This window comes from Rousettus aegyptiacus, unplaced genomic scaffold (assembly GCF_014176215.1).
Source record: "Rousettus aegyptiacus isolate mRouAeg1 unplaced genomic scaffold, mRouAeg1.p scaffold_m13_p_10, whole genome shotgun sequence".
Lineage (NCBI taxonomy): Eukaryota > Metazoa > Chordata > Mammalia > Chiroptera > Pteropodidae > Rousettus > Rousettus aegyptiacus.
The window spans coordinates 91,195,429-91,220,613 of record NW_023416285.1 but is presented as its reverse complement, the minus strand read 5'-3'; the positions used below and the strand labels follow the sequence as shown (position 1 = coordinate 91,220,613).

The 25,185-nt window shown below is 44.9% G+C and overlaps 1 protein-coding gene across 1 annotated transcript in view; it reads right to left on the bottom strand.

Annotated features, from left to right (window-relative positions):
• Positions 1-25,185, bottom strand: part of FAM107B (family with sequence similarity 107 member B) — a 185,364-nt gene that overhangs the window by 103,959 nt on the left and 56,220 nt on the right. The window contains exon 2 of the mRNA XM_016134397.2: positions 12,334-12,391. Within this exon, the coding sequence (XP_015989883.2) occupies positions 12,334-12,391 (58 nt within the window). The remainder of the gene's footprint in view (positions 1-12,333; positions 12,392-25,185) is intronic.

The window sequence follows — 25,185 nt, the reverse complement described above, 5'->3', positions numbered from 1 at the left end:
CTTACCCCTTCAGTGTGCAATGCCCCAACTTGAAAGAGTCAGTAGCTGAGGTGCATCTCGGAGTTCCCAACAGGATGAAACTCCAGTCACCAAAGTGACTGTTTCCGTCACCAGCCTCTGCATGGCTGCCTGCCTCGCGTGGCTTTCACTTTCCCTCTCTGCTATCTGCACTTCCTGAGACCTCCTACAAAGTTAACTAGCTGTGCTGGAACCCGGTCTCAGGATCTACTTCTGGGGGAAATGAATTAATACATCCCCTGATGACTTACTTTGGATATCGCTGGCCAGCTCAATCTATAAAAGTGGCTGGGAAATGTAGCTTCGTAGGTGTGCCCAACAATATCGGGCTCCTGCGGCCAAAGGAGAGACTGTGAATACTAAATAAACAACTGGCAGGGATATGACATGTCCACATGTAACTGGAAATTATCGGCCACAAGAGAGACATTGGAGAGATTACTTCTTGATGTGTACTTCAAAGCTTCATCGAGACTGTAGAATTTTACCCTGACCTTTAAGCATAGATGTGACGTTAACAGCTGAACCGTCACTCTGAAGGTGATGTGTAGGATGTATAACAGCAGGTAAAGCCAGGGGCAGAAACGCCAGCTAGGAAACCATTAAAATGCAGTCGACCCTTGAACAATGCAGAGGTTAGGGGCACCAACCTCCCCCGCAAATGAAAATCTGTGTATAACTTGACTCCCCCAAAACTTAACTATGAATAGCCTACCGTTGACCAGAAGCCTTACCAATAACATAAACGACATGTAGTTTGTATGTTTATGTATCATGCGCTATATTCTTACAGTAAAGGAAGGTAGAGAAAAGAAAATACTGTTAAGAAAATCATAAGGAGGAAAAGATATATTTATAGTATTTATTGGAAAAAAAAAAAGAAAAAAGGACCTGCACAGTTCAGATACGTGTTGGTCAAGGACTACTTAGTTTGGCGATGAAGAAATAATGACCTAACCTGGAGGCTGAAGGCAGGACCAGAAAAGTTGAAACAGATACCAGAAATGCTGCAGAGACTCAATAAGAATGACATGGAGATTAAATGGAAAGGAATCAAACACGACCTTGAAACTTGAAGCCAGGATGGATGTTGACTCTGTCAACAAAAATTGTATAAATCGTACAGTTGAAAGAAAAGCCAAGTTTGGGGGAATTTTGTTATCTTTGATTCCACCGGATTTAAACATAATTTCTAACAGAGTGAAAGCAGATTTAAAACAGAAACTCAACTTCACCAAATCTTCGATTCAATCAAAGTATGACTTTATATACTCTGGGCAAATACCAAGAAGCCGTTCTACCCCAGCACTCTGCCCTTAGGGGAAGGCAGCGGGGTTAGGCTTTCTCAAGGACACAGATCTCAGATCCCTGCTGATAAACGAGCTCAAATCAGAGAGATGTAGAGTCCACTCTGTCAGCATGGGACTGCTCAGAAGCTCAACTCTGTCCAGAACACAAACTGATTTTTGCAGAGTCGCTGAAATGGCTGTACACTCACCGGGCCTATATTGGGATAAATTAACTTTTAAAGTTTTTTTTTTTAAGTTTTCTTATCTGCAAAGTGGAAATAACAGAGTACCTATTCACAAGGCTGTTAAGAGGATTAAATAAGAAACTCACATAAAGCACTTAGCACAGTGCCTAATGCATTGCAATACTTAATAAAAGCTAGCTCGTATTATTGTAGAGTAGCAGGCAAGCGTGGTTACCAGATGCCTTGTGTTCAGATGTTGGAAAATAGCAAATCAGATAATCTGACCCTGAATATGTTCAAATCACAGATGGCAGCTGGACCAGATTAATTCAGTGTACAATCCGTGGGTTGTAAGTGGTAGGGAGCAGAGAAAGTTGTCACCTACAGTGATACAATTATTCATTTTCTTTAAGCCTTTTCAGGTTGTTGGGAGGAACTACAAACTGTGAACCTATGAAAAGAGTTCAAACCAGAAAAAATGGTAAAGCATAAACTTCTGGAAACATGGCTATTCGGACTGAGGGCAGTAACAGGCAATGGCTGAACATAAAAGAAAAAGCCGAGACCTAAGGCCCTCTCTCGGTGCCCGGCATAGAGAGCAGGCTCTATAAATGCTCGCAGACACAAGGACAAATTAACCGTGTGACCAAATGAACGGACGCCACAGTATTCACAGTTATGGCCGGCTATTGGAATTGGGCCTTCAAAAAACGCACCTGGCTTTTTGAGTCCTTGAACTGTTCTGCTTCTATGGCTCGGAAAAAAGGCCAAGGGCAGCTTGTCCCTTTCGTCAGTTTCTCCTTGGATAGGAAAGCTGAAATTTTCCATGATTATTATTATACGTACTGGGGTCATGCTGGATTGACGCCCATCTAGAAGGTGCCGGGCACACAGCCAGACGGGCAAACGCTCACAAAGGGAAGAATATCGGTCCTGCCGAGCATGGGCAGCAACAGGAGGCCTTTGCTGTAGCCCTCTCAGTTCCTGTGCAAGCAGAAGGGCTAGAGAAGAAGCTCATGGCCCTGCAGCTTTTTCAGAGGCTTCGATGCCCTAAGCCGTCGAGGTGCTGGCTGGAACTTTTCTTCTAGTTGTTCGGCCACACCTGTCCGTTAAGCGATGCCGTTTCCTGGTGGTACCTGTTGCTAGTTGCAAAAACGTGTGTAATGCTCTATTACTGAAATAATGAGAAGCCTCTGAATAGTATAGTATTAGCCTCTTACACAGAAAAAAAGAAAAGGTAACTGCAGGAGCTTTGGGGAAGTGTATAAAAATCACTGGCCTAGGTATGAGCTACCCAGCTTGATGTTAGCATTTCCTGCCCGGTTTCCATAGCAATGGCCCCCACACAATCTTACCTGCTCCTCAGACCACAGGCAGGATGGGAGAGTGCCTTGCAAGGATGCAGAGCATGCTGAGTTTTTTTTTTCCCCCTACCACTTAGGAACACAGGCCTGGGTTAGCAGTTCTTACGATGTCTCAAGAGATTCTCACAGGACATTTTCCAGTTTTTAAACATTGGCAACCAATTTTTTTTTTTTTAATTTAAGAATTGCAGGCCAAACAAAACACAGGGTACATGCTGAATTTGCCTTGTTTTAACATTAGTCATAAGCGGTTACGAGTACCTTTCAGGTTTTCAGAATTAGTCACTGTGTCTGAATATCTGTGTGGAATGTACTCTGCATATCGGCCCTCAGCCATAACTCGTTAAGAGAACGGTCTTCATCAACATTTCACTGTTGTATTTTATCGCCTCTTTCATCACTCATGTGATGAAGGATGAGGAACCTGAGGTGCTCTTTCCAAAACTGTTTTAAAAAATCAAGCTCAAAACAGGATAAATGGGTATTCAAGTTCACAGAGATCCAGTCAGAAATTAGGCTGAATGTGCAGACCCACATTTGGGAATCGAGAATAAGTTATTCCTGTGATTCAAATCCACTCTTAAACTCAAATCAAGCGTGTTCAGCCTGAGTCGGAATATGGCAAACACGCCTCGCAGTGGTCAACTTCAAGAGGGAGAAATCCCATTCCTTCCGACTAATCACCGTTCGTTCCCCAAGGGACACGTTAGGCTAGAGCACAGCATGCAGAAAAGGACAGAGGATTTTAGGAAGCTTAAGAAGGCCACCGTTCTCACCACTTAATGTGGCAGTAATCAAAGCCGCTATTTTGCATTTAGGGTTTTTATTTTAATTCTTTTTGAATTTTTTCTTTTTTTTTTTTTTTTGCGATCTTAGTCGGCTTACTGATGCTTTTAAATATGTTATGGTATGTTTGATGTGGTGACTGTGCCAAGGGACCCTCTCTTGGTTTGAGTTCCCCCAATAAGCAGTGGATGTGGAGGTGAAGGGGAGGGGGGTTGGTGAGATGGGATGAGCGGCCAGCACGGGGCCTTGTCTTGCCAGCTACTTCTGTGGGTGACTGTGGCCGAGCTCTGCTGGGGCAACTCCAGGAGCCTGAGGAGAACGTGCTCCACATCTGCCCCCCCGAAGGGGTCCTTATTCACCAAGTCCCATCAGCGACGGCCTGAGGGCCACTCCTGGGGGGCTTTGGAGCAGCCTCCCCTCATTCTTGATACAGACAGCAATATTTTCCTCAATACTAGGTGAGGCGCTGTACAAAAACGACCCCAGGGCAAGCCCCGACTGTCTTTTCAACCACGCTGCCTGCCTCGGCCCCTCCTGTGTGCTGACCTCAGAGCGGCGGCTGGGCCACCGGGGCCTGCGAGCGCGTGGGGAGGTGTGGCTGCCACGAAGCCAAGATGCGGGTGGGGAGCGCGGGGGAGCAAAGACGCTGACCACCGCGGTCTGTGGGGCCAAAACGCCACTGCATTTACACGTTTGCAGGGAAGCACGGGTCAGTAGCCACGACAACAGGACAATCTCTGAGGCTGAAACACCTCGCATTCTCTCTCCTAAGAGCCTTTGTGACAATAAGCAGCTGGAATTTCCAGATGATGATTTTCACCTTCCAGGTCCCGAGGAAGGGAGGCGAGGTACACCCCGATGTCCCCGTCCGTGCCACACAAGGTCCAACTTCCTGTGCACGTGTGCGGAAAGGAAGTGAGAAGTGGGCGCGGGCAGAGGATGGAAACGGCTAAGGACAGTCCTTCAGAGTTAGCGTCATTTAGTACACGTGCTGCTTCGACCCCTGCTGCTTTGCACAGTCATGCCGTCCTTTCTCCCCGGACGGATTCGCAGGAAAGCCCAACAACAGACTTTAAAAAAAAACAAACAATCATGAAAGAAAGTGAAATAGCACGGAAATTTATCTTGCGGCACCCACTCACAAAAATTAGGCCATTCTGCTCCAAGCATCAACACGCTGAAAATTTCATTCCTGGTAACCGATTCGCTTGAAGACCGGGATCGACTTCTGGAAAGCTCCATGGTTCCATTTTCACTATGCTACGGAGGCATAGGACTGGATGGAGAGTAGTGAGCTACCGGGGTGTCTCACGGCAGGTGTCTCATGGTGGCATGTGGGCACAACATCAGAACGAGACGTTTGCTCCGCAGGTGCATTTCGGCTCCTCGTCAAGTCGCAGGCGCCCCGCTGATCAACTCCCCGTTAGGTGAACCCGAACACAGCGCGCTAAACCAAACCCTCGTTTTAATTTCTATTCCTGTTTTCCCATTTACGAGCAATAAGTGGTCTGTTGAATTTCCAGAATTAAAAAAAAAAAAAAAAAAAGTCTGGAAACAATTAGCTCTCTGGCCGTGGAGAGAGGTGAAGCCGCAGAGACCGAGCTCCGGAGACCCTGAGGTGGGCGGCAACGTCACACGGTGGGACTTTGCCTCGGAAGGCGCTGACCGTGGAAAGCAGGCTTCATGAGTCTGACACCCTCTCCACGCAAAATGGCAGTGCGCTGGGAGCACACAGCAGCATCTTTAACGGCGGGCCAGGAAGGGCCCCTCCGCCTCCATCCGGAAGCGTGGCCTTGCTGCCTTCCCCGGCCACCTCCCACTGCCTCCCACCCCGGGCACCAGAGAAACAGCGCCTCAGAGTCTAGGCCAAGTCCAACACAGGCCCAAAAAAGAGACTGTTTTCCTACTAACACTGATAATGCAGGATCTGTAAGTAAGTTCTAGAAACATCTTCTTCTTTATGAATATGTCGGAGCATTAGAGCCCATGGCTTCCTGTTCAGTGGTGTCTTAGTTCTTGGAACAGAGAATATGTCACCTTCACAGGTTTGTGTTCCTCAGGTAAGCCTCCTGCATCCAGCAGGTTGCCGCCTTCGTTTCTTGGGAAGAATGCACATGACAGGAACCTCCATTCATTATTCTTTGAAGGAGGGATGAAGTAGTGGGATTCCTTCAACTAAAATAAAAGTGTGATGGTGAAGTCCCACAAAGGAGTTCAGGGATGAGAACTGTGCTGGAAGTCACCTACGATCCCACCAGCACTTTCTCTAGTGAAAGGCCTCCCAGGAGCCCTCAGACCGTCTGTCCTCCTCTTAAGGGAAGGGAAAGAAGAGAAACCCTTCACTATACCTTCAGGGAGTTAAAAAACAAAGCTCAGTTAGCTCCCTGAAGGCGAGACTGTGTCTGCCCCAGGGATTAGCATGGTTTGCTTTGTGTTTGTTACATCCTCAACCAAATAACAGTTTTTATGCCAAAAGCCGTGTCGTAAGCCAGACTCGATCATCCATGCGTGCATGTGTACTTCAGTCAAACAACCACTTATTTTGAGTTCTTCCATATTTCAGACACTGTGCTAGGAGCTGGGGGAAGAAAACAAATAGAGAACGACACTCGGTGTTCCGTTTCTGATTGATCCAACTGCTTTAGCAAGAGTTGAAAAGACCAAACATACATTCTTCAACCCACAAACAGATACTGAGCGCCCCTATATGTCAGGCTCTGTTCTAAGCATTCATTCTGCGTGCAGCAGCAGATAAAAATGCTCCAACACCCCTGCCTTTGTGGACCTTACCTTCTAGAAGGGGAGACCCACAAAGAGCAAGTCAAGGAGCTAGAGTACCAGACAGCGGTGAGTGGTTTTCAGACAAGCGAGGCACGGCAAGGAAGTGAGAGGCCCAAGGAGGTGCTGCATTTCTGCTCGAGGTGTTCAGGAAAAGCCTCACTGAGAACAAAGACCCAGCGGCGGGTGGGAACGTGAGCCGTGCAGACCAAACATCAAACACAGGAAGTCACCTACATCTCCAGTAACACTGTCCCTCATAAAACGCCTCCCAGAACCCTCGGATTGTCTGTTCCAAGGTGAAGGGGATGGAAAGAAAGTAAATTCAGGAAAAGGAAGTAAAACATTCTTCTGTTTTTCTAACTTCCCTAACTGAACAGTTTTCTATTCATTTTTTTGGCCATAGCCTTGGAAAAATCAGTAAGGAAGATAACTTTTTGCATAATCAAAGCGGGCTGAGACTGCAATACAGTTGGTTGGGGGAGAAACCTCATTTTGAATTTTCTACTATGTCAAGAAAGTAAAAGCAGATACTTTGAATTATCAGAGAATGGGTCTCCTTTTGTCGCCTCTCAAGACTTGGAGGCAGAAAGGCTGACCTCTGTAGGGGGCCGGCCCCACACACACGGTAACCCCGCATGGCTTAAGCTGCTGCTGGTGGAACCCTGGTCTCACTTCCCCATAAAGGTTACAAAAATACATATGTTTTTTTTTCCCCCCTCGTTGCATCCATTTTTAGTTGAAGAGTTTTAACCGTTTGGGGCTCGTTACTTCACACTTGAGAAATCTACAAACCACAGGAAATGACAATGTGACTGCATGCAGATGAGGCAGGCAGCCCACTCTGTGTGTGCTGGGCTCCACTCGGCACTGGGCGACATTTAGCAAGCAGAGGACGTGCTGACGAAACGCTTTCACTGTGATAAAATGGCTTCGACTTTTAGGATTCTCCCCTCTTTTGATCAAAGTGCTGTACTTTGGGGTCCTGACAGCACAGGTTTGAGGGCAGCCCAAAAGCTAGTAAGTATGACACAAAGTCTTCTTGAATTTTAAACACATTTAAAGATATTTCAGCATTCAAAATTACTTGGCCTGCTTCTAAATCAATGCATAGCAACAAAAATGGCAAGACTGAGCCAACGTTTTAAAAACACATTTTACTTTTTTTTAAACAGAGCCACCAGAAAGGATGCAATTCATTTTTTTAAAAAATTCTTTCTAGAAAACATAGCTGACCCATTCATCAGTCTCCCTGCCCACAAGGGAATGAATGAATAAATTAAACTAAGATGTGCCACCTCTGAAAGATTGCTCATCTCCTTCTCTCTAGAAAACTGGTACTATATCATTTTTTTTTTTTTTTTGGCTACAAATAAGATTAGTATGGGCAAGATCTCTGTGTTTCTCTATGTCAGCTATAAGCCTGAGTCTCTGTACCAAAAAAGTAACGTTCAATTTTAATCTTATTCAATAGTGATACCTTTTACAGGCTTTTGTTGTATGTATGTGTGACACTTGGCTTGTTGCAAGGGTCTTTCAGCGGAATAGAAAGAGATTAAGTGAAGTCTCATCATAAAATTTCTCTAAAAATGAATGTCACAGTAACCATACGAGGCTCTGGGAAGGGAACAGATTCCATGGGAAGGCAAAAAGGAAAGAATGACTGCCCGCGGAAAGACAGACCTAAGAGGGGGTGAGTCTCACAACTTCCAGAGCAGCTGCTGAAAAACGAGGCATAAACCCGGTGAGAACACATAAACTGGCTCCTTCTCCTGTCCTCGGCTAGGCCCAAAGATTGTCTCATCCCCAGAGGGCTGTGTTGTCAAGCTTTAATTTGTGCCTTCTTGCAGACATACAGTTATCTCTGTTTGGAATGATAACCTCTTCTTGTAACTCTTAGTAAAGTATCTCTGTTTTTTTTGTTTCTTTATTATATGAACAGCACCACGAGCACATCAAAGGAACGCTTAAGCACGTACGTCTTTCCTCCACGATACCTCCACTTTCATCGCCGCCTTTCACGGGGCTATAACCTCTTTCTTCCTTTACCTGCGCACAGCCCAGGTTCAGTTTTGCATCTTTTTCTTTGTTTTTACATTGAATGCTATATCAAAAGGGTGCACTGTATCCTTAAAACAGCACCTCTCAATAAAGAATCCAACATCACTTGTAAATGGACACAGCTTCTAAGGAGCACAGAGTCTTCTCTGACTGTCCCCATGATTCTGGGCCTTCCTATGCTTGGGTCAAGAAAGGGGCTAACCATGCACTGTGACTACAGCTAGAAAAGCCCCCTCTTCTTTACCAGTTTGCTGATGTTTCAAGTCTCTTTAAGAGCCACCAAATGTTTTTCATTCCATAGGTAGATCTGCAGAGGCAACACAGGATATGATTTGTACCAAGGTATATGTGCCTGATTGCATGTCCTTCTGATGGCAGAGAAACTGGGGGCCGATGTGCTAAGGAGGAGACCCCACCGAGGAGGAGCAGGGCGTGGAGGGGGCAGGCGGGAGGCAAAGGTACACTGTCCATCTGATGAACCTGCCCCTTGCAGGTCTTGCTGAAGTGGAGCACCAGCCGACAGCCACCCCGCACTGTATCACATTAAAAGGGACTTATAAGTGGGCTACCCTATCCCCTCAGCTAATATGTCTATGAAGTCAAGAGGAAATGTCACCTGATCCTGAGTAGGCATTAGGCTTCTGTCTATTACAGGCAGGCCACTTACTAAAAAACAAAACAAAACAAAAAAAAACAGAAAAAAACTCAAATGTACAGAGACGCTGAACCATTAGAGAGCAAAGGATAGGTAATGACAGTGGCAAAGTTTAAACACATTCCTAATCAACCTGTCATTACCCCCTGGGTGGGTGGGTCCTGCAAGTGTAAATTACAGACCTCAGGATACAGGATAAAGTGACCGATGCCTAAGGATTGGGTCACCAGTCAAAAAATGGGCCAGACTCCAAAGAGATATCACTTTGGATTCAACTCACAGTATTTGGTTTTCACTCCATACATACCCTGGCTAATGTGTCTTTCTCCACGAATGGATTCCATGTCCATCCTTCAGGACCCAGCTCATAGGCCACGATCTCTTAAACAGCTTCCCCGACCACCCAAACTGAATCTCTCTCACCTCTTTAGCACTCCCCTTCCTCCCTCCTCCTGTCTCTGTTTTAGGCCACACTATATCCTGTCTTGAGTCTTAGCTTTCTGCGTCCATGTTTTACAGACTCTATTTTACTACGAGCTCTGGGAAGGCAAGACTTCCACAGCACCCCGCCTTAACTATAACTTCTACGTTACTTGTTTAAAGACTATAATTTCTCTATAATTTGTATTTTCTTATCGTATGTATAATGGCAATGTTTGTCATTTTCCCGCAAGCTCCAAGAAACATGGAGTCATGTCTGTCTGTATTTACCATTCTACGTGAAGCATAATTCCCAGCACAGCAACTAGCATGTAGTAGACATTCAATGAACATTTTGTAAGTTAATGTATTATATGTTCATACTTTTCAAATAATCTAGTACACAACTTATACAGAACAGGATTTCAAGGAATGGTTAATAAATACTGTAGATCTGAATCGAATGGACTAAAACTAGAGGCACGAGTCTACTACAATCACGGTGTAAAAACACATTTGGAGTGCGTCCTGAGTAAAGAAGAGGGACTCTACAGCGCACCCTAAAGTCAGTAGACCCAAGCATTTTTTTAGAAATCATGAGAAGCTCCTCATTTTCTGCTTTAAATTCCACTTGGAGAAGAGGGTTATTAGGTGTTTTCAAAGAAAACAAGGAAAGAAGCCATTTATTCACAATTCAAAATCTAAAACCACATAACACAATCACAAGGAAATTGGAAGTATAGATTTCTAACTAAACCGTGTCCCTCCTTTTCTGTGGCATTATGTTCCTTTGGGATCTCCGACTCTAAATGTCTTGGCTGAGGGGCGTCTTTATCGCTACACCAGATTTCCAATAACATGCTCCAAGGGCCTGATGGCCTAGGGACCTTAGCAGACTGTTTGAAAATGGAGCATCCGATTTCTCATCCCAGGGTGTCATGGTAGAATTCACTAAGTCAACCCATGTCTTAGAAAAGCTTTGGGGAGTCATGGTGCCTTTACAACATGTGGCCAATCGAGGCTTTCGATGTGAACAAATATACTCAAAACCTAGGAGCCACGATCCCAAGAGAGCAAATAATACCATCTATAACCACAACGGGGAAACCCAAAGTCACTTGGTTGGCCAAGTTTGCGTTGAGCCAGCAATGGCCATCATTCCAGCCTTCTCTAGCTGTGGAACTGAAAATCAACAGTAAGTGTGCAAGAGTGGCACTCGGAACAATTTTCAGGGCATGATACGCACGTTCCAGCTCTGCCCCCCGATGCCCACTTTCGAACTCCGGAACGCATTACGAGGATCGCCACCGCGGGAGGCCTCTCGCACCCCGCTTCCCCCACGCGGGTCTAGCGGGCTGTCCTCAGGGCTCTCCGCAGCGCTCTGCCTGCACCCATCTTTCCGCGTTGCTTCTCACGCTCCAGCCCTGCCTGTCTCTCAGACGTAGTATGTTTTCTTGAGGGCGGGCATCATGTCTTATTCGCTTTTAGATCCCAGAAATCCAAAATAGGCATGGAGTTGGCTCGCATCGAGCCCATCCCACTCTCATCTCCATTACGGAGAGAAAGAGAATGCCTTGTGCACTGTGGACACAAGGGACTCGGGAAGAATTTACTGAATGACTGCCATGTGCCAGGCACTGTCCAAGGTGCTACGGAGATGGGCAAGGTCCCCCTACTTTCTAGGAGACAATTGGTAAATAAACCAATCAATAGAAAGTTATTTTGGTTCATAATAAGTGTTACAAAAAATGGAAATAAAAATGGGCAATGGAATGAAGAGTAACTTGGAGGAATGATAAGGTGGCCCACGGGCCTGGACAGTTCAGCTGAGGACTGATTGATAAGATGATGCTAGCCACGCAAGGATCTGCAAGGGGAGAGTGTCCTACAAGGGGGCACTAAACTAGAGCAATGTTTGCTGAAGGTGGGGACAGACACGGGAGGGGTGTGGAGGGAGATGGAGGAGCTGGTTAATTGCTAATTCTCTTCCATCTAGATCAGAGCAGAGTACAACCTTTCCCATCTCACTTTGCATATTCTTTTTGTTATTGTTTCCATTTTCTTAGTACTGCTCCCTGGTTTCCATTGAATCGCAAGACCATGAGCCTCCACTAGCAGCAGACACATGTGGAGCCTTCTTCTAACCTCTAATCGCATGAAGCACTACACAAAAAGCCATGGGGAAATAGCAGCTGAGAGTACTAAGGTTTAGCGTTCATTCTTGTTAGGTCAATTCAAGTAAGGTTTATTTTTATGACCATGATATCTCATTTTCATTACTGATCACATTGATCATACAGAAGCAAAGTTATAAACTCACTCATCACTAGTTTCTTTCTGTATTATCTCATAGGAAGTCTTGTTATGGAGTAAAGAGCTCAACAAAGCTGCATATTTAACTATACACAAATAAAAAAAACTCAGCATATGTATCTAAATAACATTTTGAAGGTAATCGGTGAATAACTATGCTTCTTATTTTAGTATTATAGAATTTGAAATTTCTTCAACATTATCATCATCTACTTCATTGAAAGTATGTATTCATCAAGAATTATAATCAATGAAAAAAAGAGAAAAGGCCATTTTCTGCGTCATGACCAGATTGTCCAGATGCTATGCCTGGAATACATCACATGTGACATTTCTAGCCATCTTTCCGATCACTTGGAGCATACAGACTTTCCACTGCAATCTGCAAAGCATTTGGATGCTGTGAGCCCTGCTGTCCTCAACAGCAGCTCAGGAAAGGAGGCTTCACATGAAATGCACTCTACCTGACGGCGTCCTCTGTTCCAACTGGAGGCATCTAGGTTCTTCTCGGGATTCATCTTCCTCCTGAGTTCCAGCCCCGCCCACAAACCAAAAAAAAAAAAAAAAGAGAGAGAAAGTCAAAATAATGCATGCATTCACGGCATCACTTTTTGCAAACCTACTAATTATATGAGATCGAGATCTGAAAAAAAAAATAGATCAAGCCCTTTTAAAAATTTAGGCTTTAAACAAGTAACAAATGAACAATGGATGTTGAATAGAATAGCTATGCGGGCGCTGGGTTGCAAACTGCAGGGTGCCGTACCCATGGTGGTGTCTATAAATGCTGCCCCTGGAGTAATACAACCCACGGGCCCTCTGTGACTAGTATGTTTGGGGGTGTCAGTTACCTAGACATAGTGGTGGTGGGTTTCTCAGTAAGATAGAAATTCTGCCGGTATGATGCAAAAAGGGAATTATGTTTTTGTTTTTCATAATTCAAAGAGCTGATTTCATGTTCTCTTGAAAACTCTATCACAGTTCACAGTTAATTTTGTCTCTGGATGAACACATTCTTCTCTGGATTCTGGAATGATATTCTTTAATGACAACTGTCAGTGCTATAGCACTGATAAAAGCAGACCCAGCTAGGAGTGAGAGGAATGTGTACAAGGTGCTTATGTAATTTTGTCTGCAAGATGAATTTATGCTGATTCCTTCATTTATTTTTTCCTTCACTGAACGATATTGGTTGAATACCAGGACCTTAATGTCTAGGCAGGATCCCTTATAGCATTCTTTGAATTATACTGAGGGCAACTGCCTAAGCAGCTTCCTTCCTAGGCAGGCACACTTTCTTTGCATACTTTGTTCTTCCTAAGAATTTAGCCTGATAGAGAAGATAGTCTAGACCACAATAAATCATACGAATATGTGCTCCATGAATGATACCTGAAGCTACTCTGTAAACAGAGTGGAAGAATGGAACTCAAAAACTGGGATCACTCACCAGAGGAACACTCCCCAGTTTGTCCTAAGCTTGCAGTTTCTAAGTAATATCTCATCTCTGGTGCTGAGAATCCACCAGTCTCTCAAGCTCAATTAGAGAGATTTTTTTAAATGTCCTTTTCAATTCATAAAGATTAGTTTCATTAAATCATTATCAGTATCAACTTATCAGAGAATTGATTTCACCTGTTCTGTGGGAACAAATGTTTTCCCAGTGATAAAAAATCATCTTCAAATGTTCGCCATCGGTGACCAGTTCTAAAGATCTGTTCTGCTTTTGAAACCCATCGAATTGTATTGCCATGAGCAATTTGAGTAAACACGCCTTCAGTCCAATTATCTCAAATTTATGTTATAAGAAATTTTAATAATGATTGCTTTCAAAATTACATTTCTGGAGAGGATGTAAATTAATAGTATACCAAAAGACATGTAAATGATAGAAAAGCTCCATCGCACAGCAACTAAGTGCAGCAAATAATTTCTCAGGGCATGAGGCCCAACAAGACATTATATAATAAAAACATGAGAAGCTATTTTATAATAGAGCCACAGGGAAAGTCTCCCAAGATGCCAAAGTAACCCAAATAGAGTTGTTTCATAGATGAAAGGATTCTCCTTTGAGCCAATAAAACTGTTTACTTTTTTATTGCTCTAAATTCCAGAATGGTGAAATAACTTAGCCCTTTAGCTTTCCTCCAAACATATTTATTACTTTTTCTTAAATTGCCCCTCCTCCAATTTTCTCATTAACTAGTAAAAACTGCAAAGCCCTAGAATCATCTGCAGATGGAAGGATATTTGGAATACTTTGGGCTGGAGAGCTCTCAGCACAGAATAAACAAGCATCTGTCTTCGATAGTATAAACTCTGTTCTATTTAGAGAAAAAAGGCTGAGCTCCTTAGATTCTTATGTTTCTTCTCAGTGGAAGTCTGTGATTTTCTGAATTTGTTCTTACTGGCTTTTTCCCAACAAAGCTAATATAAAATGACAACGGTCCAACTGTAGTAGACAGCTGTTGATTTTACTGCCTGGCATTTACTCACTCTGTCTAGTAAGTGTGTCCTAATTTCCTCGTTAAAGTCATCCTTTCCCACTCTTAATGAATTGTAATTCCTATAAAACCAACTCCATGCCCTGCACAGGCCCCCAGGCCCCTACTCCAAGGGTGGTCATGTGACCCAGGGCTATACCACTAATCCAGTGCATCCCCAGTGATTGGTACAGGGTGGTCATGTGACCCAGAGTGATGCAATTTTTCCTGAGGTTGGTTCGAAGTGGTCATGTGACCCAGGGCTATGCCCATCAGTCCACTGCATTTCCCTGCCATTAGATTAGAGTGGTCACATGACCCAGCCAGGGCTAATGAGAGTTTTTTCTCTGGACTTTTAGGACTATGATTCCTGTTCTTACCCACTGATTCTGGAACCTGAGACAACTGTGAGGGATGGAGCTACTTCTATCACATGCAGCCATGACAGAGGCCCACATAAAGGAAGGCAGAGCCAAGAGATGGACCGATACCAAGTCCTCATATTATCACTTGAACCAAATCCAGCCATGCCTGAGGCGAGCTCAACCATGGACTTCTCAGCAATTATATTCCTTTTTATTTTTTAAAAGCTACATTGATTTTTTTCAAATCAAAACCACTTCTATGTATCAGATTGTCTGTCACTTGTAACAGAACGAGTCCCAACTGATACCGTGGCTCTGGGAAGCTGGGAGTGGGGTGCGTTGATTATTGACTTCTGTACCTCACGCGCCATGATGGACTGCACAACGTAATTAAGTGGAATGTGACAGGGACGATGTACCGAGGTGCTATTAAAATGTGGCAAACAACTGGGCTTGTCGTGTTTCCTCTGAGGACTAATGCCAAGGTGTTTTGTATACTTTACAAGAGAAGGAGGCCTGGCACGCCTCGCAGGGCCACACGGGAAAGGCATGGGGTGGCCAGGAACGGCAGCCGGGAGCGCCCAGGCTACTGCTGGGGTTTCAGAGGGGAAGGCAAGGCAGGGAGAGTCCGTCAGGTAATTGCAGTGCAGCGGAGCCCCAGAGATGGAAGGTGTCACTCTTGTCTTAGCCACTTCCTCCCCTCACTCTGGCCAACACTGAGTCCATGGAGAATATATTCATTATGAGCAAAAACCACAATTCACTAAGCTACCAAAGGTCACGGAGACTGGGGCGGACCAGAGGTTCGCTTCATTCACTGTCTGCCTGGTGCCCCAGAGGGCTAACTGCTTTTCTTTATCTCTGCCTACAGGAAACCTAAGTAACTACGGCAACAGAGGAGATGCACGGGATCACATGCTTGTAAGGCTGTAGTTCTCGACCCCAGGTGTGCATCCAAATCACCTGGAAGACGGCAGAAGTACAGAGGACTCAGCTCTGTCACTCGTGGACGAGCCTGGGCCTCAGGATTCCTCATTAGCTCTCCCAGTGCTGCCGATACACACCCAGGTTTGAGAATCACTGTTGACCAGGATGGAAATTGGGTCTGGTACCCAGACAATATCATCAGGGCCTCTCTTTTTCTCATCGCCTCCATTCGTCCATTTCTGCCTGTGTGTCAGTCCTCAGGCTCTTCCTTCATTACGTGGTCAGGGCCACTAGAAGCTCTGACCACATCCTTTCAGTTCATTCAGACTTCAGAGAAGTGTCTCTGGACCCCAGTACACAGAACAGTGCCTTTCAAGGCGGGATAAGAAACGTCTCAGTCCCTGCATTTACAGCCTGTAGTCTAGGGGTGGACTCTGAATGGTCTGTCCTGGGTCAAGTACTTACTCCTAGTCACAGGCACATGCCTACCAGGAAATGGGGACTGGGATTTTTCGGACCTATATCACCGCCCATCTCAAGAGCTACTGGTGCTGCAACTGGAAGCCTCACCAGAACCTCGGGAGATAGGGAGGGAGGGCTGGGTCCCGAGTGGGGGAGGGAAGGATGCTGGCCACAGTGCCGTTCAAAATATACACTCCCAAAGCCACAGGACTAAAAATGCCTACTGCTTATTTCATGCCGAGTATGTGCCAGGAGCCTCATATATGTTACATGCAATGTGGGATGATAGTCAAAATATTTAACAGGAAGGATGGTGCAGGCCACCAGCTAATCAGAATAGGAAGGGTCCTGAAGGTCTCTTTAGTGCCTGGACCATGCAGTTCAAGGGTCTGGGGAGAGAGGTAATGTGAGAAACGGACGCCAGTCACAGGCTTGGAAGCAGTTACTTACCAGTCGATGGAAAGGTGTTTTAATATTTTGACAGCCATCATGTTCTTATTTACGCATCCCTGCCGAATATTTGCAACCCGAGTGTCATTTTAATAACCGCACTTGTAAAGTTATAGGTACTTCCTGGAGGTATGCTGGAATATGCTAGAGGTATGCAAAGCCTTTCTGGAACATGAATTTCAATCAAGGATATGGGAGGAAAGACATGATTTGTATATTAAAACAAATTTCAGTACATCGGGGAAAGGTACATAGAACTGGTACAAATGTTTAGGATGACTATAGAATAGCAAGGAAGTTTGGACATGGAGTCCTGGATAGGGAGCACTCTCGTGGGAAAGACTGAAAAAGCTTTTGATGTTTGTGTCCCCGTTATACAGAAGGGGCGCTGGAGGGGCGAAGACTTTGTCTAAGCATGCATGCCTTTAAGTGGGGCAAGAGTCGCGGCACCTGCCTGGGTCAGAGTGCCTGCCCTCACCGCCAGCCATGCTGCCTTCCTTCATGTTTGCTCCTTGCCAGTGTTATTTATAGAAAATATAATCTCAAGCGGAAAGAACAGCTAGCTATTAAATAGCTATATTTAGTGGCAGGACTAACTGAAGAAGACTCTGGGCAAGGAAGAACATAGCCCGTACAGAGGAATGAGTGATCGCCCCTCAGAATTAGGAAAGGCTATTTCAAAAGCGGACCATTGTATGTTTCAAGGTTTAGAGAACCCCGGGCCAAAAAAAAAAAAAAAAAAAAAAAAACCCACAGAGCAAAACAACATTTCTCACATGGTGGAAATTTCAGAACCAAGAGCATAGGAAAGTTTGACACAATCTTTACGGCTGTAATTCAAGAGGCTGGTCCTAAGTTTAGAGTTACAAAATGACTGCAAAAATATGTGGATTGAAATAAACTCTCCAACTACTGGGCAACAGAAGGGGTCAGACTGGTTGCCTATAATGGCTATGGTCTGAATGCTGTGTCCCTCCAAAATTCACATGCTGGAAAAATACCAATCTCCAAGGTGATGGGATTAGGAGGTGGGGCTTTTGGAAGTGATTAGGTCATGAGGGTGGAGCCCTCATGAATGGGGTTCGTGCCCTTGTAAGAGAGGCCCCAGAGAGGCCCCCTGCCCCTTCCACCAGGAGGACATGGCAAGAAGACCGCTGTCTATGAAGCAAGAAGTGGGTTCCCAACAGACACCAAATATGCCAGCACCTTGAACTTGGACTTCCTAACCTCTCGACTGTGAGAAATGAATGACGTTTGCTTCACCTGCCCAGGCTATGATAGTTATAGCAGCAAGGATGACCAGTGAGAGAATCATGGCTCTTCGGCTGCCAATGACTTCTACTCCACAGGTGCTCTATAAATACTTGTTGAATGAAAATACTTGTTTTAAAGAAAAAATTTTCTCCTCCAACTTTTTTTTTTCATAAAACTGAAACTTCAGGAAGCTATGCATGCATATCACGTGCCTTCAAGCACTGCAGGGCAGACACCCAAATATCCCCGGAAAACAGTGCAAGTTTGAGAAAGAATGTGCTAAAAGGATTTCATATACACATTGTGAACAAGAGCTTTTGTTGGAAATTTGGGCACCAGTTTTCATTGTCTTCATATCAGTTCATGAAGTAGTAATACCTCATCTCTACTCAGTACCTCAATTTGAAAAGTGCTGTCCTTCGATAGCTCTGTATGGTGGCCAGAACAGGTGCCCTTCTACCTTAGAAAATGCAGTTTTCCTCCACTCACACTCACAACACTTCTGACACCAGACGTATGGGGTTTTCTCCCACACAGAACAACTCCACGCCAGCAGTCAGGTCTCCACGACTCAATTCAATTCTGACACTAACCTGAGTTAGTCATGATCCCATAAGTTAAGAGCTCAGTGCCACAAGATCGTCCCCACCTCAGATGCCAGTCACAAGCAGCAAGTCCCCAGGTCAGCTATAGCTTCTGTCCAATTTGGCTACATATTGGAGGTTCCCACCATCCCCGCCTTCATTTTAATGATTTGTTAGAGTGTTTCCCAGAACCCAGGAACTAGCTACTATTAGCTACTATTGCTAATTTATTACAAAGGGTATTTTTAAAGATACATGAACGGCCAGATGAAGTGGCATATAAGGTGAGGCCTGGAAGGGTCCCAAGCACAGTAGCTTCTGTCTCCATGGATCTGGGATGTGGAGACGTGTTTACCAACCCAGCAGCTTTCCAAAACCCACCCTTTTGGGACTTTATGTTGGCTTCCTCACCTGGGCGTGAGCAATTATAAACTCCATTCCCAGGAGAAGGGGGAGTGGGAGGGTGGGATCTTAAATGTCCAAGCTTCTAATGGTGGTTTGGTCTTTCTGGTGACCAGCCCCCATCCAGGAGCGCACCCAGAACCGCCTCTTCAGAATAAAAGTCACTCCTAGCAACCAGGAAATTCCAGGACATTTAGGAGCCCTGTGTCAGATGCTCCTATCACTTAGGAAATTACAAATGTTTAAGAGCTCTATATCAAGAACTGGGGCCAAAGACCAAACATTAGAACAAAGATTCTCCTAGCATCCTTGTTTACAAGGGTTTTAGGAGCTCTGTGCCAGGAATAAGGGGCAGAGACTAACATAATATAAACATTTCTCATTTCACACTCATTTTCCACATGAGCAACTTGAAGACTTATAGTCACACAAGTATAAAGAGAGGCAAGGCCAGATGCTTGCCTCGCTAGCCATTAAAAGAGCACCTTCCAATTTTCTCCAACCGTCCCTCAGAGTTCCGGCAGAGGGACCAGGTAGTAGGGGTCTCTAGTTAGGGATCAAAAGCAGAGGAGGAGGAGAGGTGCTGTCAGAGACTCAGATCTGAGGTCTGGTTTCCATATCCTGACCAGTCTCACTTTAGAACTTATTCTAAGCCATGACATTTATGGAAGCTGGAATTATGCCTATGAGGAGGTTACACCCCTAGACAGTGGCACCCAACTCTTTTGTTTTCCTGTAGAACCTTCCAGAAAAAAAGTGGAAATTTGAAGGTGGATTTTTTTTTTTTTTTTTTTTTTTTTTTGGATAAACCTAAATGTTTCTAGGAAGTCAGAAGCCATGGTCAGGAAATTTAGATTCAAGCACCAAAATTCAACTGATTTTTCTGAAGCCTGAATTGACATAACGTGCTATTTATTAACTGCCCAAATGAGCTTAAAATATTTTCTGTATCAGTCCTGGGGGGCGGGGGGAAATGCTAAACTGGGGTTGCTCATTGGCAGCCAAAGAATGGGAGAGGAGGCGGGAAGGAGGGAGGGAGCCAGCAACCTCTTGTCCTGGCCTCTCCCAGGCTCTACCAACATGCAGGGTCCTGACCAAACATACCTCTTAAAGCGACTTTTAAAGCAACATTATTTTTTAAATGTAATTGCACCAGTTCTTTCAAGTACAATAGTATCATGGAACTCATGGCTTTTCAGAAATTTCCCTCACCGAAGACCTATGCTTAAGAAAACCTGGGAAGCCTCCTAGAATGGATTCAGGACTTCCCTGGGTCAGAATAGAGCTCTCGCCTTTCAGGTTGTGATACCAATAAAAGAATGAAAAAATAATGTCCTTCCACTAATCCTTATTAATATCATTTTAGAAAGGCAATGACGTCTGGGGGAAAATGAGAGCTGGAAGAGCCGTCTTCCAGTCCCACATAACAATGGGAACCTGACCAAGTTCATCCTACCTGTGCTTCGTTTCCTCATTAACAAAATGGAGATGACAGCGGCCCTGCCCAAAGTCATGGACGTGCTTCTAGAGCAGCAAGGGAGAGCGCAGGGAAAACACGCCATGCTCTTCGGAATAACAGAAGCGTCAACATTCTTGTTATTTGGAAAGAGATCATCATGAGAGGAGAGGTCGGTATTTTTATCTTTTGCTTCAAAGCACCCACCCAATGCAAAATCAACACAAGGAAGAGAATTCTGTCACCCCGCACACAGTGATCACTCAGCAAATATTTATGGTTTGCGGGCCAACCATACAGTTTCCAGTCCACTGGGAGTGCCAGAGGAGAAGGAGGTGTGTGTGCCGGTGGGTGGGGAGGCAGGTTATAATGAAAGGTGCTGCCAAGGGTGGTTTCCTTCCATTCCCTTTCCCATTCCCATTCTGCCTATAAATGCTTTTTGCCCAATATTTCTCCTGGATATAGCCTGACAGAACCACTTACTCCTAGACTATGCATACATACACATGCATATGCACAAACACACATATACACACCTACACAAACACACACATAGACACAAACACAGAGACACAAACTTTTATACACATATACACACATGCACGAACACACATAAACGCAAAGGTATACACACACATAAAAACATGTGTGTACATAAACACACACACACACACACACACACACACACACACGCAAATGCACACGGCCTACCAAAAGGAAACTAAACGCCGACAAAGGAAAAGTCTGGTAAAGAGATTTTTGGTTGCTCGGCCTCTCCAGGCCCGTCAGAGCCTCTGCCCTGCCTATCAGGATACGTGCTGCTTGCTTCAGCATCTCTTTGTCAGAGCTTCAGGGAAGAGGAGGGCAGTTACTGCGAGTCTGAGTGTCAACTTAAGCAATGCCCAAAGCTCCTTTACAATGAATGTGGCCTTTTTCCAGACAGCACTCCCTGGTCTGAGCACCCTCCACCCACCTTCCTGCTGGTCCTCTGCAGCCCACGGCCGCTGCCCACACGCTCCAGATGTTCGGATTCCCCAGGACTCTCCCACCTCTCTCTGTGGGTCTGCTCTGGTCTGCTCTCAGGGAGAGGAGAGGTGCTTTCTGGGGAAGGGGTCGAATCTGGGCTTTCATCTAGAAAACCAAGTCGAATGGCAGGCCTGCTTCCTTTTTTCATTGTCATTCAACAAGCAGCGATGTCCACTGTTGAGAATGTCCCTTGTGGTTCCTCTCCACCCCAGCCACACTTTTGTAAACAGTCACTTTATTAAGCTCTCCTTAAATTATTCTAATTTGAGGACCACCTGTTTCCTGTTGGGACCTTGAGTGACAGAGCAAATAGCAGATATATCAGGGAGAGCAGGATGAAAAAATTATGTAAATATATATGTGTTTGTGTGTATATACATACATATATTCCAGTGATGGTGGTCATGATTCATTCATTTATTTATTCCACAGACGTGCATGAGGGCAAGCTATGTGAAAAGCACAATGGGTAAAGGATCTACACTTCCTGGATTTTATGAGACTTTGCAATGGTCAGACTATTTTAATTTGGGGTTCATAAAATATAATTTCAATAACTATAGGCAATGGGAAAATGAGTAAGATGCAATCTGCACTCTGAGTTTATACTCTTTTCTAGCTTAGTCCTCCAAGTCTCTAAAAGAAAAATTCAAGTGGAGACTGTCTGAGGCATGATCAAGCACTGACTCTGCATTCTGCAGGTTATGCTCTGAGCAAAGCTCTCTCGCCCACCTGATGAGTGGCGAGTCTGCGGCTTTGGGGTCAAAGGCATTGGCCATGATGACAAAGTCTCACTATGGGCCAGGCAGCAAGCTGAAAGCTTTACGTACAATACTTAATTTATTCTTCATGAAAACCCCTATAAAATAGGCCTGGTTTTCATTTTACAGAAAACAGAGACTTAAAATGTTAGCACCTAGTCACAGTAGCATCTACTAACCCAAGTCTATATCCAATTCACACCCAAGCCTACATCCAAGGCCCACTGCTCTAACCCACTCTACTTCACTGTCTCTTCCAGGAATAGATAATTCACAGCCAGACCAGAGGGGGTTTGGTGAATGAGACAATTACAGGTTTGCAGGCAAAGGGCCATCCTGCAATTTTGGCTTACCCTTTGTTATTACATCCACACGGGGAGGAGTCAGCTGGGGAAACCAACCTCACAGGAGTCTCCTTTTGATCCTGTGTGGTAGAATCAGGCATCAGCTAACGATTAGTTTAGATTAGGTTAGCTTAGCTTAGATTAGCTTAGTGTAGTTTAGATTAGACTAGATTAGAAAGATGAGAAAGAAGGATTAGAAAGAAGGGTAAAGGGCTAGCCGCACGAGATGTACCCCGGGGCACACCAAAGACTTGTTTCTGCGGAGGCCCTAGCTCCCTTTGAACCACCTAATAATTGTTGCTTTGGGGAAGTAGTGGAGATTGGCGTGTTAGTGGGAGGGGTGGTGAGGGACATACTGGAACCTTAAGACTGTTCTACTTGAGATGCGCCACACTGGGGCAGGGGGTGGGTGGGCAGCTTCACCAGGCACTTCCTCTGGGTACAAGGGAGCCAGCCTAATCACACAGGTGGATTTTATGAGTGGCAAGCAATACAAATGTTTATAAATTTAAAGCGCCCCATAAATGTTGAAGAATTCAAGTTTAAGGCCTGTTTGATGCCCTCATAAAAACCTACTTAACTTTCCCCCTACACCTGAAGTACCCATATATCACGGTTTATGCCTGATGTCCCAGATGATCATTAATGGTGTCCCTTTTCACTCTCAGAAGCATCAATTTAGATACATTTTTGCCCTACCTTTGCTGTATGTAACTGATCAATAAAAGAAGGTGAGGCAGTGGGTCCCTGAGCTTCAAATTCCCCAAATTTGGTTTTAGAATGAGCATTGGCTTGCTGCATGGGCCTAGGTGATTCAATTAACCTCTCTGATCCTTTATGTGCCAAGGGAGAATAAAATATGTGGTCTGTGAATTTTGTGAGCAATAGCAAATAGAAGTAGTTTATAGAGTTATAGATCTTAGAGCTAGACATAACCTAGAGAGGTCATTTAGCACACGGGACTATGAAGAGCCATACAGACGTCACAGTGATGTAGTTAGCCTTCCCCACGGCCCTCTGCTGTTTGGAAATCTAACAACTCAACCCAGCCGTGGGTGACTTAATTAAGCCTTTTATCAAATGGAATCCCAGCTACCAATCAGTCTGTGTCTGTCTGCCTGTGTTTACCATAACAAAAAGTCCAGTGGTCCCTAGCCTTGTTAATGAATCTCAGAGAGGTATCCAACCTGGATTCAGCAGCTGGCTCTGAATGCAGGTTGCACTTGCCAACTCATCAGTATACTTCATAGACAAGTGTGGAATGGGGGAGCCCAAGCCCACGGGCCCGCTGGCTGTGAGCAGGAGCACCATGACTGGTCCCAGCGATTCGTTCCTCCGAAGACTGTCACAGTCTGCTCCCTTCTGTCCTGTTCACTTTTGCTCCCAGTCAACTGTGTCCACAACCTCCACTCTTCGACCAGGCCTAACAATTTTATTTAGATGACGGCTGATAAATTGACAGTCTAGAGAGAGAAAGGGGTGGGGAGGTGCAGGGAGGAAAAATTAAAAAAGATATTCAGCCCTAAGACTGAAATGGGAGCCAATCCCACTCTTGGGCCTCTAGATGAGGCTGTGGATGGAAAGCATATAACATCTTGGTCCCTTAAAAAAGGAGCTAGAAAAGGCTGCCTTGGTCCCCGCGCTCCTTCATTTTTTCATGGTTAACTATCCTCTCCTCCCCACTGTATACCCCCAACCCTACATTCTCCAAACCCAACTGAGTCACAGAAACGGCAGTGGGCTGTTTCCCCAGATTTCCGTGCCTTGGAATCTGGAATCATTTCCAGAGCAAGTACCGTGGGGTTTTGAAATAACGCAGGGGTTCGTGCGCGCGGAATTGGAAGACGTGCTATGCCTGCCCGGGAATTAATCAGAGGCCAAATGTGCATTCGGGCACCAATAATTTATAAAGTACTATGTTCCAGAATTATGTTTACACTCTCTCTCTCTCTCCTCTCTCCCCTCCCTCGCTCTCCCCTCTCCCCTCTCCCCTCTCCCCTCTCCCCTCTCCCCTCTCCTCTCTCCTCTCTCTCTCAGTAGTTTTAGAGGAACTGGGAAGAAGCAAATGAAAAAAGCCACTTTACGATGCCTTCACTTCTAGGAAAAATGGAAGGATGCCCTTGAAAGCTATTTTATCCGTCTGCAAAACAGGTTGCCTGTGGGCTTCAGGGTAAGCAGCAGCTGTCTCCCCTTACTGCAGAGCTTGTTACATCAGTCCGGATGTGCCCCTACCTAGACTATTTCTACAGTTTTGCACCTTCATTGCTGTGGGGCCACTTGCCGCACACTGGCCGAGCCCTAATTCAACTTTGGACCTTGAAACACAAATACCAAGGTTAAAAATATGTCCACGGTAATTTTAGAATGCATGTAAACAAATGGTTCATGCAGTAGTACTCCTAAACCAAGTTAAGTCATGGTGGATTTTCTCGGAGAGAAGCAAAAATCTACTGTGAGCAGTTCCCTGTGTCTTTCGAATTTAGTGATGGAAGAATCAACCGATTTAGTTATTTGAGTAAAAGCAGAAAGAAGCAACACTAAGTGTGGCTGGAGCTAACGCAAAACCTGGAGGGCAATTAGAATGCCTGTGCCTTGGAGATTTTTGGAAACTATTTGCAAACTTTTAAATTTAATTCACCAAATATTTACTGCTTACACCTATATGTGTATTGTGCTTTATAATTTAAATAGATGTTTTGTATATATCATCTCACATGAGCTATATAGCAGCCCTTTGAGAAAAGTATTATCACACTCACTTTATACTTGGGTATGCTAGAGAGCTCAAAAAGGTTATGTGAT